The sequence below is a fragment of the Melozone crissalis genome, unplaced genomic scaffold, assembly GCF_028551555.1.
Source record: "Melozone crissalis strain CALT ecotype California unplaced genomic scaffold, PUWL_Pcris_2 ptg000018l_1, whole genome shotgun sequence".
NCBI lineage: Eukaryota > Metazoa > Chordata > Aves > Passeriformes > Passerellidae > Melozone > Melozone crissalis.
In genome coordinates, this window is record NW_026535796.1 from 8,142,340 (window position 1) to 8,161,273 (window position 18,934).

At 38.6% G+C, this 18,934-nt stretch overlaps 1 protein-coding gene across 1 annotated transcript in view; it reads right to left on the reverse strand.

Annotated features, from left to right (window-relative positions):
* Positions 1-8,171: 8,171 nt before the first annotated feature.
* Positions 8,172-18,934, reverse strand: part of USH1C (USH1 protein network component harmonin) — a 45,433-nt gene continuing 34,670 nt past the window's right edge. Inside the window, exons 16-21 of the mRNA XM_054275939.1 lie at positions 11,965-12,006; positions 11,600-11,653; positions 11,351-11,450; positions 9,915-10,024; positions 9,159-9,214; positions 8,172-8,271 (exon numbers count right to left, since the gene is read on the reverse strand). Of these exons, the coding sequence (XP_054131914.1) occupies positions 8,172-8,271; positions 9,159-9,214; positions 9,915-10,024; positions 11,351-11,450; positions 11,600-11,653; positions 11,965-12,006 (462 nt within the window). The remainder of the gene's footprint in view (positions 8,272-9,158; positions 9,215-9,914; positions 10,025-11,350; positions 11,451-11,599; positions 11,654-11,964; positions 12,007-18,934) is intronic.

Consider the following 18,934-nt stretch of genomic DNA (forward strand, 5'->3'; position numbering starts at 1 on the left):
ATGAAAACAATGCTGACTAGGGAGTGCAGCAGTCAATTTGTAGTGTGCAAAAACTGTAAACACAACTGTGATTGATAGAGCTGAAATCCTGCCGAGGATATAATGAGAATTGACCAGTAACATGAAAGAACACTATGTCAGGTTTTATAGTTTTTCATATAAATAGCCCATGAGGCCAGTTTGTAAAACATAGTAGATAGAAATGCCTTTCTTCACTGGAATTAGTTTGTGGAGAGTTTGCAGAGTCTCTTTGGGTAGAGACTCATCCTAACACAGCCTCAGATACTTCTCAGCCTAAGTCTGGGTCCCAGTAGGTATTGGGCAGCCACGTGCTGGCACACACACCCTTGGCTGCCCACCTGACACTACAAGGGGATGTGTCAGAACCATCTTTGTGGGGCGTAATTCCCACACTCTGATCTTCCCTCCCACGTGGAATTATTCCCATTTCTCTCTCTCATGGCTGTAGGTAGCCTTTCTCAGCATGCTTTCCCCAGGCTATATTTGTCTCCTGTGATAAGGCAGCAATACGAGCCAGTGGAAGCGTTCTGCACGTCTGCATTTTGGCAGCCCAAACGTGAAGGGCGATGTCAAGTGCTGAGGCTCAGCCATGGAGGTTTCTCACGTGCAACTCTCAGCCGTCTGTTTTTCATCTGCAGTGAAATAGCAACGCAGTAGAGACAAGAGGAACCACATCCAGCTGGAGAGCACTGACAAGGGATGATTCTCTCGTGTGTGCCAGGGACACATCCTCAGGACACGTTCCCAGCAACTGGGCAGAAAAAGTAAGATTGCTTCTTACATTTTCCCAGTCCTGGAACTGGCTATGTCTTCTTCAACAAACTGAACTTAAGTTCTGAATTGACTATTCTTTTCACCACATCAGAAAAAAATCACTTGCCATTTCCCCATTTGTTTGTAGTTTGGGCAATGAAGGCTCAAGAAATAAGGACTAAGATAAGGAAAGGATTATGCTACAAGTAGCTAAAAGCTCCTGTCTTTTCCACAGCTGGCTATAGAGATCACTGCCCTGTGGCTAAGAGACCTCATCATTACTAAAGAAAGAATACTTGAAATTTCATACTCAGATGCTATCTACTTAGGAAAATGGTGATGTTCCTTTTATAAAAGTCACTTACTTGTCCTAGTGAAAAAAAGGGGTAACTATTTTGTCCCTTTGTGTCATTTATAAATCTAGCCACTTTTCCCCATCTGTTTAAACAGGTACACATGGGATTAAAGACACCATTAGAAAAGGAAATAGCAGGTATCTTTATCCTTGAGAAGTTATACTATTCCTGGTGTACTTCAATGGCATAATAGAAAATAAAAACCCATCTCTGCATCTGTTTGTCTGGCTAGAGGCAAAGAAATGTGAATATTGTCACAGCTGACAACAAAGAAACACAGCTTTCCTGCAGCAGTACAATAAGGGACAAATTACTGCAACTTAATACACACAATTTACTTTCCCCTGTGAATCATCCAACCACAAAATATGCCCACCACCTCTGTTTCAATCAGCCCTATGAGTGTTAACAGAAATTTGTTGCAATCAAATTCTCCAAGAAGAAAAACAACATTATAAATTATGTTGCACCCACCTGCAAATTCTGAAATGACTGATGAGAAATTTATACGTTAGTTGGAGAAAAGACTTTTGTGTCCTCTCAGTCTGGATTCTTGCTGTTCATGTCACTCTTCTGCATTAAGATGGAGCTGCCTGATTTCCACTGAGGAAGAGTATGCAATTTCTTCTGTCCTAGCAGGTTAATAACATTCAGAGATCTGCTTCACCACAATTGTTTGTGAATAGTCAAAATGGGAACATGCATTTCTCTTTCTTTCCCTCTGTTCTTCCTTGAGGCTGGAATTGCTGGTAATTAAAAACTGTTAATGGGTGTCTCCACTCTGAAAATTCCACATTTTGTACTTGGGGGGAGAAAGAATAACAAAAATATTGATATTTGCAAACTTATAATCTACTTAGTTTCAAAGGATAACCCTGGAAAGTTATTTCACCCTGTCAGGGAAATCCTTATTACAAGATTTTTGTCAAAGCTTAATTTTCTCTGGAGTGTTTCTAAAAATGTTTTATAGATGGTGTTCTTTGCTCTCTGTTAAGTGGCTTTAATCCTCAAGAGCCTCAGGCTGTTGCCAACATGAACATGGGGTCCCAGTGCTAAAGCATGCAGAACTGCTTAGGGGAAAGGCAGAGAAAAGAGAACCAAATTTCAGAAAAAGTAGTTTGAAACTCTCTTGGTTTTACATGTATGTGTTTGGCTTTGCATGAAGAATAACCATTAGCAACTTTCCCTCTCACATCCTTACTGTTTAGAAAAGTCCTTGTCCTCAAAAAGGCTGTCTGATTTCTATCTTGCCCAGTTTATGTTGGGAGAGTCTCAGTCTCCTTCTCCCAAACTTTACTCTAAGCACCATATAAACAAACTCTGTTATAGCTACTGAAGACTAATGAGTTTTACTGATGTTTGGAAGAGAAATGGTGAGAAAAGATAAGATGAGGACAAGCCAAGAAAATGGGCAGTAGGAGCTGGTGGGAGGAATAACCTTTGAAGATTATTTGAGAAAATGAGGAGGAACTAAAATTCAGTATGAATACTAGAACTTGAGCATTAACAAGTTTCCATACTAAACACGTCCAGGACTAAGGCATCAATTGCCTTCAGATTTTGACTTCAGGCCTCCATCCAGCAAAATCCAGCCTGAGGAGGATTATTGAACTCTACCTATGTCAATGGGATTAGCTCATATCCTTCAATTTAAGCATATACTGAAGTGCTTTGCTTGTTCTAGTCTACGATTGCTAAGTGCCAAACATCCATCAAGCACAGTGCAGGTGTGCAAGGGATACCCATTGCTAATCATGCAGCAGATTTTGTGAATCATGACGTAGCTCTCTGCAGGAAGTCAGACTCCCTTTTTTCCACGTAAACATTCTGAGTTCAACAACAGCCGTTCAGGCTTACATATCCAAGAGCTGTCAGTCTGCAACTTACTTATTCAAAATTAATTCCTTAAGACTTCCTTCCAGTGGCTTTTACACTAATCATTGATATTATGGTATGCATCAATCATTACAGTTTGGAGAACTGTAAGCAGTGATCCTCTGAAACTTCACATTTCAAAAACTTCCCTTCTAGAGAACAGAAATTTTATAGATGGCTTTTCCTATGTCTGTCTCCGCTTCCTCTTTCATCCTAGATGATTTCAGCAGAGACCAAAAGTAGTCCAAGTTACCTTGCTGTAAATATAAGTAGACCCTGAATTTCACCAAAGTGTTGTGCTATTATCTGTGTCCTTTAATAATACATCAAATGTGAACCTAGTGATAGAGAAAGAAGAATTCCAGCAGAGGCCCACCTTTGGATGCCTTCCCTAGGAAGAAGGAAAGCAAGCATCCTAGTCAAAGTCCTTAAAAAAGTTTGCATGATCTGTGAATGGCCCACCTGGAACCACCTCAGTGCTCAAGCCTGCAGAAAAACAATTTTCAAATCTGTTCCAGAAATTTCCATCAGTCATAAAAGCAGAACCCTCATGAGATCAAGGCCAATGGCAAAAGATAAAATTGGCAGCAGAAAAACACTGAAGGTCAAACTCAGTATGAGGATCAAGCACTTATTAGCTTATCATTGCTTGACTACAAGAGATGCACTGATTTATAATCCTAAGGGTCACATAGTTACATTTAAGACACTGGCTTTCCTACACTAGACCTGGTCCTTAGATGGCTTAAAGGTGTCTGTTCATATCAACAGAGATCCCAGGGGGATTTTTTCTGTGGTGAAAGATGGCTAAGAATTCCACAGCAGCTCCCCAAAATCTGACCACACTTTATCAGGGTCAACGAACAGCTGAAGCAAACGCAAGGACATTCATCAACTATTGCATATCAAGCTCCTTACAACCTGATAGGCATCCTTTGACACAAAACCACGATGTTTCACTCTTCTTTTTATGGTGTGAGGAATTACAACAAATTATATATATTCAGAGGTTATGTCTCATATTTGTGAAGTGCTAAGATTATTTGTACATGTGTGCTCCTCAGATAAAGTTGATTTAAAAAAAACCTTACTGGTGTATATCCATGCATACACCCCTCCTTATGTTGTACATTTGTTTGTGAATAGAGAATTTTTTAAAAAAACCTAGCTTCTCTGAAATGTATACATGATTTCTAAAAGATGCCATGGCCAAATAATAAATAGTAACAAAACTATGAATTAGCAGAATGGCAGTGATAAATAGATCAAAGACCTCCCTGTGCTAATCTTCATATGAGTAATAAACCATGGTATTTCCTATCCTGTAATGCATGCCATGGTTCTGATCCATAGGGTCTCACATTTTTTGCCTGCACACAGGCACGCACAGGCTCACAGAGCAATGTGAGAGTCACAAGTCTCTAGTGTAATTCATGCTCCAGTTCAGCAGCTGTGAGGGGGTTGCTAAAGAAAATGTGGCCAAGAAATTCCTGAGAGAATAAGAATGGTTGTTAACAGTTCTGAGAAAGTCTTCCTCTGGGTTATTATCCCATAGAGAGAGATAGTGCGGTTTGGCGGTCTTAACCAAACAAACAGCTCTGAGAAACTACACACATCCCCTCTGAGATTACAGCAAATGAAAAACAAAAAAACATCTTCTCTTAAAAGTGGTTTGAAGCATTTGTGATACTGTCAGTGAAGTACTTGGACTTCTTCCTGCTTTGTGCAGCAGGTCACAGTTTCCATACTCCCAAAGGAAACAGCATTGGCTGAGCAAGAGAAAGTCCCATTTACTCTTACTGTTACCTTTTCAAAGCTGGTCTTTTTGAACAGGGATGAGGCACAAGCACATGTAATGACTGACAGCCACCAAAGAACAATGCAGCCCCAACTCAAAATGGGCACTCCTGTTTAAATTACTTACAGCTGGGACACTGCTCACACACATCAAAATAACTGAAAGAGAAGTTGCCTAAAAATATCTATTTTCTTGTAGCATTTTCCAACCCCTTGAGCTAGCTGGCAAATGAAAGATAGGATGCAGTTCTAGGGCACTGAAAGTCAGAAATACAGTAAAAAACTACCTGGCTAATGGCTTAAGACCATTTTAAGATTTCAGAAGTGACAGGCTCTTTTCTCCTGACACTAAATACTTATATTGCCTAAAGCAACACAGGTTAAACTCTCAAAGCAACACTTTCTTAACATACCTGGAATATTGAGCAGGAACTATTTCCTCAACTGCCTCATGCATTTTAAGCTGTATCCAAGAAAATCAAGTTAACAGGGTAGATGGGGAGAAGAGATGGGGAGAAGAAACATAGTTCTGTGATGAAGAAGCAAGGCTACAACTCAACTGCTGGTACTCCCACAGATTTCCCAGCTCAGTCTTCTGTGCTCCTTCTGTCTCTGAAAAAATAACACCAACAGAAATATTTCTAATATCTAACCTCTAAGTTTTGTTATGTTTCTTAGTGTGCTGAGACAGTGCTTTGCACAATCAAGCACTGAAGTTCTTTACTGGTGCATTACTGTGGCTCTCTCTTTGCTGGTACAAACATCCAAGCAGCCCTTGGGAGAGCATTGGATAGCACCTCTCATCTCCCTGATGCATTGTCATGCGGTCCAGATGGCTGCAGTATGTAGGCAACTGGGAACCAAAGCAGCAGGAGAAGTACATCCTGCTGCAATTTCCTTCTGGTGCTGATCTTGATGCATTCAGCATTTAGATTACTTTGTAGTTAGGAAGTCTATAGGCCTGGGTAGATGCATGCTAAGACCTAGCAAAAAAATACACTGTAGGAACTGTGGTGGCTTGCCAGCTGTCAAATGACCAGATTTGCCCCCAAAAAACTTTGTAAAAGATTACTGCAGCTCAGCCAAGGGAAAATTCCCTCCTGTGCAGAGTGAATTACAAGTTCCACAAGGGTGGCAATCTCTTCCAAGTGGGCCTGTAATTGAAGAAAAATTCACAAGTCTGTGTACTTTAGCAGATTAACTATTACTGTGATGTACAAACCCAGGGACAAATAGGAAAATAGACTTCTTCCATTTGGCAAATGCAATTTTATTTCTGGATTAGCTGTACGAGTTCAACATTTTAAATATTCTAACATTTATACCCTGCCACACACATTAATTGGCATACTGGAAGAATACTGTAAATCAAGTCAACATAAGTAAGCATCTGCATGTAAGTAGAGAGTTCTCATGAATTTAATTGTTATTTTCATATGATGGAGGAGGGCTCCAAACCTTGGAAAGGCAAGACTTCAGTGGGAAAATGATATGCCAATGAACTGAACTGTCTCTCAGTAGAACAGGTGAGAAAAATCTAAACACAACATGGAAAACAAAGCACAAACTGGCAGGTGCAAGAAAGGAAAACGACCATGACATATCTTACGAGGTGTCTATGTAATATATTTACTAAGTCTACAACTGTAACAATATTCGAAACCAAGCACTAGCAAAACATCAATTTAATGGTCTTGAGGAATTTACTCAAATCTAAGGCACAGAGTCACCAAGAGCAGAAAGTTACACTTGGTGGCTTCCTGCACAGTTTAGTCACATGTATAGGCTCACTGAGAACAAAGTACAAAACAGCAGACTCTGAATCACACCCAAATTTCCCACCCATGACTATATGAGGGAGGAATTTTTGCCAACAATACAAATTCTTGGGAGTATGGATGTGACTGCACATAATGATTTCATCTGAGCTGCTTGCTAGTTATTTATTCTGCTGGTGCAGAAGATCCTCCATACTGTATGAGCAACACAACCAAAATTATTTGATTATAATGCTTACATTCCTGGTATTCCCAGTTCTTTTACCAGCAGGGTTGTTATGGGGAAAAAATCCTCACAACTGAGACACAAAAAAGGATATTAAGAGAGCTACAAGAATATGAGAACAGAAGTTACCTGGGCACTTTCTCATTTTCCCATGAAAATCACTATCTAGGAAGTAAAAATATAATTATTTTCACACCCAAACTGGCCCATGAATGTGTATTCACAAGTGTTGCATGTGGGAACAGACATCTGTGTTCTATCTTCATTTGTCATTTTCGAATCTATTTCCAGGAAAACTGAAAGATGATTTGCAAAATTTGGCCCCTCAAAATAGCAAAAAGAGATTGAGCGCTCACAGTCTGAACTATGCTGGTCAGCAGTTCTTTTAAATCATCATGCAAAAAAAGTTCTGCTGTATGTCTATAGAATGATAATAAATTATTCAAGTTATCTGAAGAATCTGATGTCTCTAGTTTAATTTACAGGTCAGTCAATAAAGATACATTTCACATGGTTATTGATTTCCTATTAGTTTACTGAGCAGCAGGTTTCTGCTGAGAAGAGATTCCATTCCAAGATTTGTAGTCTTCCTTAAAAAAATGTCCTGTGGGGGGAAAAAAAAGATAATGAGAAACATGCTGTTAGCTCTCGTGCAGCTTTTAATCTTTCTAGTAAGCACAGTTTTTAAACTGGATCTTGAGTAGTTTTGATTTTCATTACAAGTAATAATTGAGAAGACCCACATGCAACAAGAAATCTTACCTTGGCAGTTCTAGAGATCTGTGACTGTACTTACAGTGATTACAGCCACAGAGAAACCATACAATCAGAGTAAACTGAATTTCAGAGACAAGGATAATTTCAAATTGTAAAGCTATGTGACAAAATAACAGAGACAAACTTCACTGAAACCAAACACTCTTGAATACTTGTTTACAGGCACACTGTGAATAATCCAAATGGAAACTTGTTCTTTGGACAAGCCTTCACAAGAAAATAATTTATAGTTGCTTATATACTGATGAACTCACAAAGCCACAGCAGTGGTCCACAGATAAGGAACAAAACCTTAGGTTAATCCTACTTGTTTAGAAAGGGCCTGTTTATTTAATAGTCTGGCAGGTGATAAACCAATTCTGCAGAGGATCTCTGAGGGACTTCACAAAGTAGAAACTAAATACTTATATTTTAATAGCACAGGCATGGCAAAAGCCCAAAGAACACTCCAGCTCCAGCATGCCAGGAACAAAAGCAAGGATGGCAAGCAATGCACAGGCAGGCACATGCTGAAAAAATAACACAGCCTCACAATGGCCAGTCATGTTAAGCCAGGTGTGCTATTCACCATGAGGGACACTGCAGTGGCTACAGCTGCAGGAGATACCCTTGTCTGTACACAGGTGCACTGCCTTCAAAAACCTTTCTGTGTGTGCTGGGACTGACTGCTGATGAGGGAATGGTAGGGCTAAATATACAAAATATAAAACCAAAAATAATAGTTATTTCCTTGCCCGTTAGTTTATGCACAGGTATTAAACAAAATTTCACATCAATCTACAGTTGGTGTTAGGCAGTAAAACTGATTTACAGCAACTAAAACTCCAGTACTCCACATAGAGCAAGAGCCCAGGTTAACAGTGACTACAAAACCTTGCTCTGCTATCTTACTTGGTAGTAAGGATATCTTCAAATTTCCTTCAATCAAACTAGAAAGCATGGTCTTGCTTTTGAAACTGTCCAAAGTAAAACAAGCTGTATAGTCCTGATACTTCCAACACACTTGTAGCTGTAGATTCTTCTGTTTCACACCTGTGCTGATTATCTTTAAAACAAGGATCCTGTGAGCATTGCAAGACACCCAAACCCCTTAATCTCTTCTGAAAATATTATATATGCTTGCTTAGACAAGAACAATAACTGCAATCTAATTAAAAAAAAAAAAACACAACAAAACCAAACTAAACAATAGAATTAAATGTCTGGTTGTGATGCAGAATGTTTACAGGGATGTGTTTCCCTAAATTATGATCTATGGGAATGTAGTAAATGACTCAGACTGAATTTAAGTGAACTTCTAAAGAAAAAACAAACCCCAAATCCCCAAACTTTAAGTTTAAAGTATGAGTGTGTAGTCACATACAACCAATTCTGAGAATTACAGTTTTGCAGTCTGGGAACCACTGCTGTAATGCATGACATCTACTTATAACTATCAAATTAGCAACCATGTAATGCAGGAGGTTATATAGTCCATAAGAAGAAGAAGATAATTGAAAAATGTGTGACAAAAAAAGCAAACTGGCTATTGTTACTCAGCTTTTAATCCCCAGAGATAAAAGCTTATGCACTTACATTTCATCATCATATTCTTTTGGAGGTGATGCTGCAATGACTAAGTCAATCCAATCCTGAAAAAGAAAAGCAGAGGTAAACATCTGCCACTAAATACTGCTTTTAGAGGTGGCCAGTGCACCACCATGGAATGTCAGAGAATCTACGAGGTAATCCATTCCTGGAAAACCACAGGGAGAAGAAGTAAGGTCTGTATTAAAAACTTCTATTGGAACACCATTTAAAGATTGAGCTGTTTGATTTGTATCTTGAAATTAAAGAAAAATCTACTGTTGCAACAACATTTTTAAAAAAAGTTATTTTAACAATCATCCTGTATTGGTCCTCTGAGCAATGAGAAGATTTCTTGCTGTGGAAACACTCACTGTAGCTGAAGGGTAATGCTGCTTGTACATCAAGAAAACAAAGACAAGCTATTATCAGAAAATTGCAATCAACTTGCAAGTAATTTTCAATATCAAAGAGTGATTTTACATGTAAAGGTACTAGAAACACAAGGAATGTTATGTGTTTAAATATCAACCTTGACATGTGGCTAAACACCATCAAATTCCGCAGTAAATTACACACATGGTTTTCAAAGATGCTACATACCAGCATCTTCTGCAGATTTTAGCTTACTTTGGGAGTACCTCACGTACCCACTACTTTTCATGTTTGTAACCTTGTTTGTATTGATGTGACAATGTCATGATAGAGAAGTAGCTCTGATATGAGCTCTGTGGGTAGAATGAAGTAGCATTCCAGGTTACTTACCCCACCCATGTTCCAAGCTTTTGCTAGAGTTGCCTGTGCTTCTGCCAGCTTGCTGTCAATTAATATCTTGCCATTTACAGCCAGTATTTCATCCCCTTTCACTATGCCTCCTGGGGAAAAGACAAATGTGTCAAATACACATAAGCAAAAAAAAATTCTAGGGGCCTTTTCTGTGCCATAATTGTGCAGTAGTGACTGTAATGAAAAGTGTTCTCACTGGATGCAAAGTCTGCACTAAAAACTGTAGGAAGTCTGGCACAGGCAAACACAACAGGAATTTTTAAGCATGCCAAAGCCAAACTAATCTTTTATTGATAATGACCAGTAAGAAACTAGTTCAATATGATTTTCTACAGTTTGCCTATTTGGGTAATCCAGCTATATAGCTAACAAACTATGACTGCCTGCAGAATGTTACTACTATGCCCCAACCCTGGGGAAATGTTCCAGGCCAGGTTGGATGAGCTTTTGAGCAACCTGGTCTAGGGTGAGGTGTCCCAGCCCATGGCAGGGGCTTGGAATTAGATCATCTGTAAGACCTCTTCCAACCCAAAAATTCCATGAGTCCATAAAAATGACAAAATTAATTAAATTCCTGAAGGAATAAAATGGCATTTATCAAGGGTTTGCATGATGGTCATTTCTTTGCCAGTCTATGTGTAGCGTTTGCTCCTTAGGACTGCTTTTGACTTGCCAATCTGAAATGAAGCAAAACCAGTTAACTAGAACTGGATTTGAAGAGGATGATAAGAGGACAGCCTTAGTTATGAGAGATCCGAAAAAGAGTGAAGGGCCAAAAAGTGCACTGAGGACATCAAATGACTGAAATGTTTTCACAGCAATGTTTTTACTTGAACTTAGGTGCAGGCTGGGACAAGGACAGCAAAGACAGTGTAAGGGAATACTGCCCTCTCTGTTGACCTGGTCATCACAAGAGCTCTCAAGAAAAGGATGGCAGATAGTTCCCACCAGGTGCAAAGCCCACATGAGGTGGTGAGCATGTTCTTGTGCCTTCAAGAGCTAAGCTTCAGAGGCTCAAGTTGGGTTTCAGTTGGGTTTTTAACAGCCAGCAACTTAACTAGCAAATTACTATTTATAGTAGCATAAAGAACAAAACTAAGCAGCACAGTGTAGCTATGGTCAGGTAATTGTTTTGCATGTGGAAGTGTTAAAAATGTCATTAGAATTTGTGAAATAATGGAGAACACATTCCTTGACTAAAGAACACACCAGAGAATCAGGTGTTGGTTTTTACAAATTTTACATAACTTAATTTTAGCAACACATGTGGGCTGCCCCTAAACTTGAGACAGAACTTGGGTCCTTGGGAAAACTAAGTGAGCCTTTCAGTACCAGGCAATGCAATCAGCCAACCATTCTCAGCCAGTCTAAGGGAACACTTTTCAGCAGCATTCAAATTCCCCATTGTTGCTCACCATGTTTGTCTGCAGCACCGTCCTCGTAGATGGCAGACACAACTATCTTTCCAATTGGAGAATCAATTCCTCCCTCGACTGCAAGGTCCAGTGATCCTTCCTATGAAAAAAAACAGTTCTAGTTCAGAAAAGTCTGTTTATTTTTGCCATTAACAGGAGCTTAATCTTTCCTTCTTCCTAGTAAATGATGCTGTACATCAAATCCTTACATGAACTCTTTAAATATCAATCAATCAACACAGTAATTACCTTTTTTATTCGTAATAGCCGTACATCTTTTCCTATAATCTGGTCTGGGGTAAACTGTGAAAAGATATAATGATTAATCATTTCCACTTTGGCAAGACAAAACAATTAAGCTGATCTATGTAATTTCTGGGGGTAAAGGGAACTTTCCCCCTTCTAAAATAGTGTTAGACGGAGATCAGAACACCACATCACCTTTTTCTGCAAGAATGCTTCTGTTCAACACGACCAGAAAAAACAAATACACAAGACCCAGAAAAGCAACAAGCAAGAATCTTACCTACTCCTAGCCTTCAAAATCAAGGATTTGGCTTTTTTCAAGAGTATTTCATATTAAACAATGAGGCATGCTTAAATTCTCTCCTTACCATTGAATATGGATCAAAATCTTCCACATACTTCTGGAAGCCCTGAGAATAAAATGATATTTAATTGCAAAACTAGCAACTCACACACTTAACACAGAAATTCCATTTTATTTATTAGTGAGAGAACATGTAATTCTGTAAGCTATGAAAGAAGACAGAAACGGAAGAAAAGTCCAGAGAGACAGCAAAGAGTCCATCCTGACAGTCAGAAGACATTTCAAAACCTCATGACAGATCAATAATTTGAGTTGGTCACATAATGAAGCATTTCTGAGGAAGAGTTACCACTTATGAGCTCCATAGTTCCTCTCTACACCTGACAGAACAAACAAATCTTGAAAGCACCATGAGCAGGTATGCTCTGCCACACTGTTTGGAGCAACATTTCCTGGGATTATCAACATGTTGAATGGTAACAGGTGAAAATGACAGGCTCCAATTCACAGTAGTCAGCAACACTACTCCACTCTGTCTGGGTTTTAGGATTCTTTTTCAGCCCCCTTCTCTCCCTCTTGATGTTGAGTTTCAGGGAGTTGGCTTCATACCACAGGCAAGTGCAGGACAACAATTTGTTAGACAATTTGCAGGACAACAATATGATTTTTGTTTTCATATAGTTCTGTGGAGAACTTAAAAGTTTTGTCAGGAAATGTCTGAAATGCAGAAGATAATACTGTAGTATTTTTAAACTTTGAGGGGACTCACAAAATGTAGTGCTTAACCCTTGTCAGACCAAGACTGCAGGGAAAAGCAGGAGTTACCTGTTCTGCAAGGATGGGAGTTCTTGCACCAGCAATCAGGAGTCAGTGGTGTTTGAGTGCAGTTTCTTGAGAAGGACTAGTAGCTACTGGGTGAGTCTGTATGGCCTGTGCTGGGGATTTATGAAAGCTTTCACTTAACCCTGCATGCTAAAGCAAGGACTTCAGAACTTAAGAAAATCTTTACTGAGGCACCCAGCTCCCACTCTCGTGGGAGCTGCAGTGAGCTGGGGACAGGGGAACACAGAACCACACAACCATTTGCAGACATGGCAGGCAAGCCAATACCTTACACAGACCAGTGGTTCAGTGCATGATAAAGGTTAATAAATTCATTATTGTCTCTTTTCAATTAGATCCATTTGACAGCAAAGACTATTCCACTGCCAGACTCACCTAAGCCTCTTTCCACTTGTAAACCAAACACAAAGCTTAAGATTCCTTTGGTGTATTTAAGGGCTGGCTGTTAAATGGCAAAGTTGCAGCAGAAAATACTAGTGCTTCCTCTGCTATACTCTTGATCACCTCCTCTGGCTTCCTAATTTTGATGTCACTATGAACCTTCTGGGCTCTGACCTCACCCATAACAGCACTGCCTTACATTAAGTTTGTTACACTGCATTACATTTGTTAACCAGATAAATGGGAATTTCATCACAGACATCAGCAAGGACGGAATTTCATCCTGGGGGGAAAAACTTCAATCAATCATTCATTAATTTATGAAGTGTAATAATATTATGAACCATTTAACTAAAACTGTAAGAGAAGTATTTTACAATGAAAGCTACCCAAACAATTAATACTTGGAATAAATGAATTAGTACTGCCTTTTGGAATCATGGCTAAAGTAGATAGCTATGGATTTGGAGCAAGTAATTTAGAGAAGACAACTCCAATCTTAGCCAAGTCACTAAGTCATTATGTAATCTAAAAGAAGTCAGTGAACTCTTTGTCCCAGGTTGCCCTCATGAAAAACAGATGTTGCCCTTGAAGGAAGTTTCCCTGGGAAAATAATCTTTAAACAGGAAAAAACACAAAAAACTCCACAAAAACAAACACACAAAATAAAATTTAAAAAATCACTAAAAAACAATCTGCAAGAAAAAGTCACAGAAACACAGAATATCCTGAGTGGGAAGGAGCCCACAAGGATCACCAAGTCCAACTCCTGGCCTACACAGAGTGACACCATGCACCAGAGGGCACAGTCCAAACACTTCTTGAGCTGTCAGTCTCGTGCCTCTGCGAGCCTCTTCCAGTGCCCAACCACCCTGTGGGTGAAAAACCATTTCCTAATACTCAACCTAAACTGCTCTCCCCTTGGGTTCATGTCACTATGTATCAGAGAAATGATCTGGATCCAATAATGTACAAATATTGCTAAGACAGAAAAAAGACATTGCACTGAACTGTAATAAATCTTCCCTGAAATGGACACCACAAATTCAGAGATCAGAGAGTGCACTCCATATGCAAGCAAGGATGAATGAACCAAGGAAAACCAAGTGGAAAGCACAGTCCTAAGCCTATTCTCACACCACTCAGGATGTTTCAGGTGAAAGAGTTAGGAGCATTTAAATCCCCTTTTGACTTACAAAAACATTCAGAGGACTGAGCATAAGTTGAAAATGGAACAGTAAAATATTTGATTGCACTGAAACAACTCTGTCTGGACTTTGAGGTGAAAGATGAAGCTGATATTTAAAGAAAAAGCAACCTCCAAAACACAACCACTTATACTAATGGTACTGCTTCACTGGTTTCTAACAACAATAGTCAAGAGCAATTGAGACCAGAAATAACAACAGCAAACCACAAACAAACAAACAAACCCCAAGCAACAACAACACATAATTGAAAGAGAAACTCAAGACGAGAAATAACAAACTTGTCAAAAAAACACCTCTTTTGAGAATACAATTGTTATATATTCAGAACATACTGGCATTTACTGGCAAATAAATAATCTCAAAGCTGGATCTTTCTTGGTCAGTTATCCCTTCTAGATATAGATTGAAACTGATTAAAAAAAAGAAAAAATAATTATTAATCTTCATGTTTTTCCACTCAAAATCTCACACTGTGAGCTCAATACTGTGTCCCAACTTTTCAGATAATGTCAATGCATATAACTTAGCATGCACTACCAGAGGGGGTTTGTACAGAAACTGGCACATTTTACAGTAGTAGAGAAGTTCAGCCTGAAGTTTACCTCTTCAAGAAGCCATCTATTGAACCACCAGGTAACCAAAGATGAAGAGATGAAAACTTCATGACAGAGGAAAGCAACAAAAGCAAAAACACAGCAGGAAAATGCTACACTATACAGGAAGGCTGAATGAACAAGGCTTTCCACCACCAGTTCCTCTAACCTCCTCCCAGTAATTATGTTATGATGATAGCTCTATTTGCTAATCTGATAAATTATTTTATCACTGAAAGCATTGCAGCTGGACACTAAAAGAAACAAGGAAATCTTAGGAATATCAGTATCAGATCAGTTATCAGTATTCAACTATCTTAAAGGTTGCACTTAACCATAACGGGAGTTACAGATGGTCCAGCCTTAAGGATTTATTCTCCTTCTTCTGCCTAGCCTAGCTGGAGCCACAGGCACACACTTAAAGCTTAAAAAGACCAGCAGTACTCATGCACTAGGCCTGTCTTGCATCTTCTGTTTTAGAAACTGAGAAACAGAATTAGAAAGGAAAGTTTTAAATCTATGTTCAGTCAAACAAGAAGTACCACACAAAACACGGAAAACGTTATTTTACTTGTTTTTTCTTAGATCTAAATGATGAATTGTAAACCACCATCCTTTTAAACATCTCTTGTGGCTGCAAAAGAAAGAAAATTGCCAAACCAGGTGTTAACTTTTTGCTGTAAATAAGTATCACCTACTCATAAATTATCTTACTGCTTATTTTGCTCTCCTAGGGACTGAATCACACTTGGGACTTGGTAGTGCTTGTTCCCTGTATAATTTCAAATTGAGAGAACACACAAAGTGAAACAGTACTGGATGCAAAGTGGAAAGAATTCTAGAAAAACTACATAAATAATGCACATTTCCATACCACAAGATTTCTTAAAAATATCTTCCATGACTGCTTTTACAACTCATTTCTACAAAACAGTGCTTGGGTCTCTCATCAATGATATATGAGAAAAGAAAACTGAAAAAAACCCCAACCCTAAATATGGACAAAATGGTAGACAATTTCAAAAATATTGAGAAGTCACAGTAAAAATATGCTTATGCATTTAAGGTTTGCTTTCTTAGGATAAGGTTTGCTTACCAAGGACTTCCTATATTGAGGAGGTGAATTTTATAATTAAATGGATCTTATTTTCTTCTGTTTGGCTTCAAGGTCTGAAATTCCATATTCATTTTGTTTTTCTGTCACTTCCACTATTCTAACAAAATTGTATGCAGTAGTTTGGAGTCACTTAAAATACAGAATATCCTCTTAGTCTACAAAAATTTTCAAAAATGGAATGGGCTAAGTCCCAATAAAACACTACTGACAGTTCCCCAGCCTCCACTCAAAACCTTGCAGCAAATCAGGTGACATATCTGAGTTTTCTGAAACAAGAAAAACTTTCTACAGACCAGACTCTGGCACCTACCTTTACAAACTTGATTTGCTTTGAAAACAATTACTAGGTAACAGTTTTACTAATGCTCCTCTCAGTGTCCTACACTCCTACCATTACCTGGAAAAAATATACTCCAGAGTTAATAAAATGTAATTTATGCTTAATTAATACAAACTGTAAGTTTTTATCTTGAAGGACTTATGGGCAAGTTTGGAAAGATTTTCCACAAACCTCTTTAAAACATCTCTTAAAAAAAATTACTTTCAACACAGATTGTTTGGGTATGGCTATAACCAATACTAACTGAAATTTCCAATCCTCCCCAACTTGCCACATGGTACCTAAGCACCTGTCTTGACTTCAGTCCTGCAGAACCAGGCTTCAAATCCTGCAAACTAGAGGAAAGCTTAAATTTTATTTTTTTCCTTTCAGAAATTCTTCCTCCAGCTGCAAACAAATAAGGGAAGAAAATACTTCGTAGCAGCAAGTGCAACAGAGCCTTGTAACTCACACAACAGCATGGTTTTGATAGATGGGAGAGCAGAGACTTATATTCCTGGTGGTTTTGCATCTATGACAATCTCGCCATTAAATCATAACAATCCCCTCCTGTTCTCTGAGCCAAAATTTAATTAGCTTTGCTGTGGGTGTATTCCAGCTCACTCTAGTACAGCTCACCCTGATTTTCACTCAGAGCAGCCCTCAGTGTTCAAGGCCACACTTAAGGCTTAAACATCTCCCATCATTTCCCTATTTGTAAGTGAAAACAATTTCACATCCATCAACTGTTAAAAGACCCTGTAATTCTGACCTGAATTTAATTAATAAGATTACTTAAGTCACAACAGAGACTATCTGGCCCAACTACCCTCCAGGTAACAGGAGAATTTTACCCATTCTTGCATCCCTATTTTATTCTTAAATACAGGCTTTTTCTTCTTTACTAGTTAATAGCTTGAATGTAGGCCAACTGGATTTGTTTCTTGAATCAAATAAATCCATCAACCTCATTTTCTTGAGCTTGTGACTCAGGAAAGTGAAATTCAGGTAAAAACCAGGCAGAAAAAGTGGTGTGCATTATGTCAAATTAAGACAAAAGCTGGAGTTCCACCAGGTGTGCAAAATCTAGGAAGATGAGAAACCAGAGAGCAAATGGTGTGGTGTTGTTGTTATCTTATTGCAGGGGTTCCATACTGTTGTCTCCTTATCACAAAAATTTCATACCTTCATGGTGTTTCTTGTGGATAGCTCCTCAGAGCACTGACTCTTTCTCCTTCACCAAGCAGCCACCCGACCCCAGTTCCCCTCTCACCCACCCCACTCTTTCATAGCATCTTCTTCTCATTGCTTACAGCTGTGGCCTGTTAAAGTCAGGCCTGTTCCTAATCTTTGCTAATTGGCCCAGCTGCAACTCCTTAGGGGTAAGATTACTCCCTACACTATCTTTATTTTCTTATATTCTATCCCCCTACATGTTGTCTTTGGTGATACTCTCCTCCACTAAGAGAAGTGGAACTGGTCCTGTATGTGAACACTGAACTTCAACACACAGGCACAAACCCACACATAGCAACCAATCAAACCTCACTCCCCTTTTGCATGAAATCTAATTATGATTCTTACACACTTCTGGAGACAGGCAGGCACTGTCTTGTTTGGTTTGTCATACAGTGGCCTTCTCTTTTATTAATAGGAGTAATCTTCCTCTTCAGTATCCATGCTTGTTTTATTTCACATGCCACTTATGACTTCCTTGCAGTGAGGATAAATAAATACCCTTTACTGCAGAAACCCATCAATGGAAGTAAGAGGTATAAGGTCCACTAAACCAATTTATAGACTGATATTTCTCTCAAAGTCCAACCAGAATATTGCTCCCACAGAAATTTTGATCTTCCAACTAACATAAGGCAGTTTGGGAAGGAAGATGATTGAATCTGAAAGATTTTAGCAGACTTGTGATTTGGAAAATGTGCATGCATGCATAACAAATCATAAGACATTTCCCATGGAGGTGGATCTTGTTGCTAGTTTCTTAAACTAATTGTATATAGTCAGTAAAAAAAAGGGCCTTTTAAAATTTGTACCAAGGCTGTTGGATCACACATAAAGATATTATCCATTTTGCAAACTAGTTCACATATATACACTTTTTCAAAAGCTAGATGATATGAACTGCAGATTATGACTTTGTTCATTCCTCTCCTAAGGGATTTCATATTGCTTAGAGATGTTAAATTACTGAACACAATCAAAATGAGAGCTCCAATTGAAGGAAATATCTCCACTGGAGGGAGCTAAAAATAAATTCAGATCATGCGCCTGCCTTCTCTTAAGCAACTTATTAAAACCGCTTCCAATTACCATTCAATTCATTTATAATGTAGAAGCTTCAAGATGACTCTGGCTGTGTGAGAAGTGGTTACTAAGTATCACTTAAATTTCTTCAAACTGTAACAGGGGAAAATAAGGAAACAAGACTATCTAAATTATTAAAGCAAAAAATGACAAAGAAATCCATCATGTTTTAATGAAACACAGCTAGGAATATTGTGCACATAACTTACTGCCAGAAATAGCTTTTAATTAAATAAATATAACACAAATTT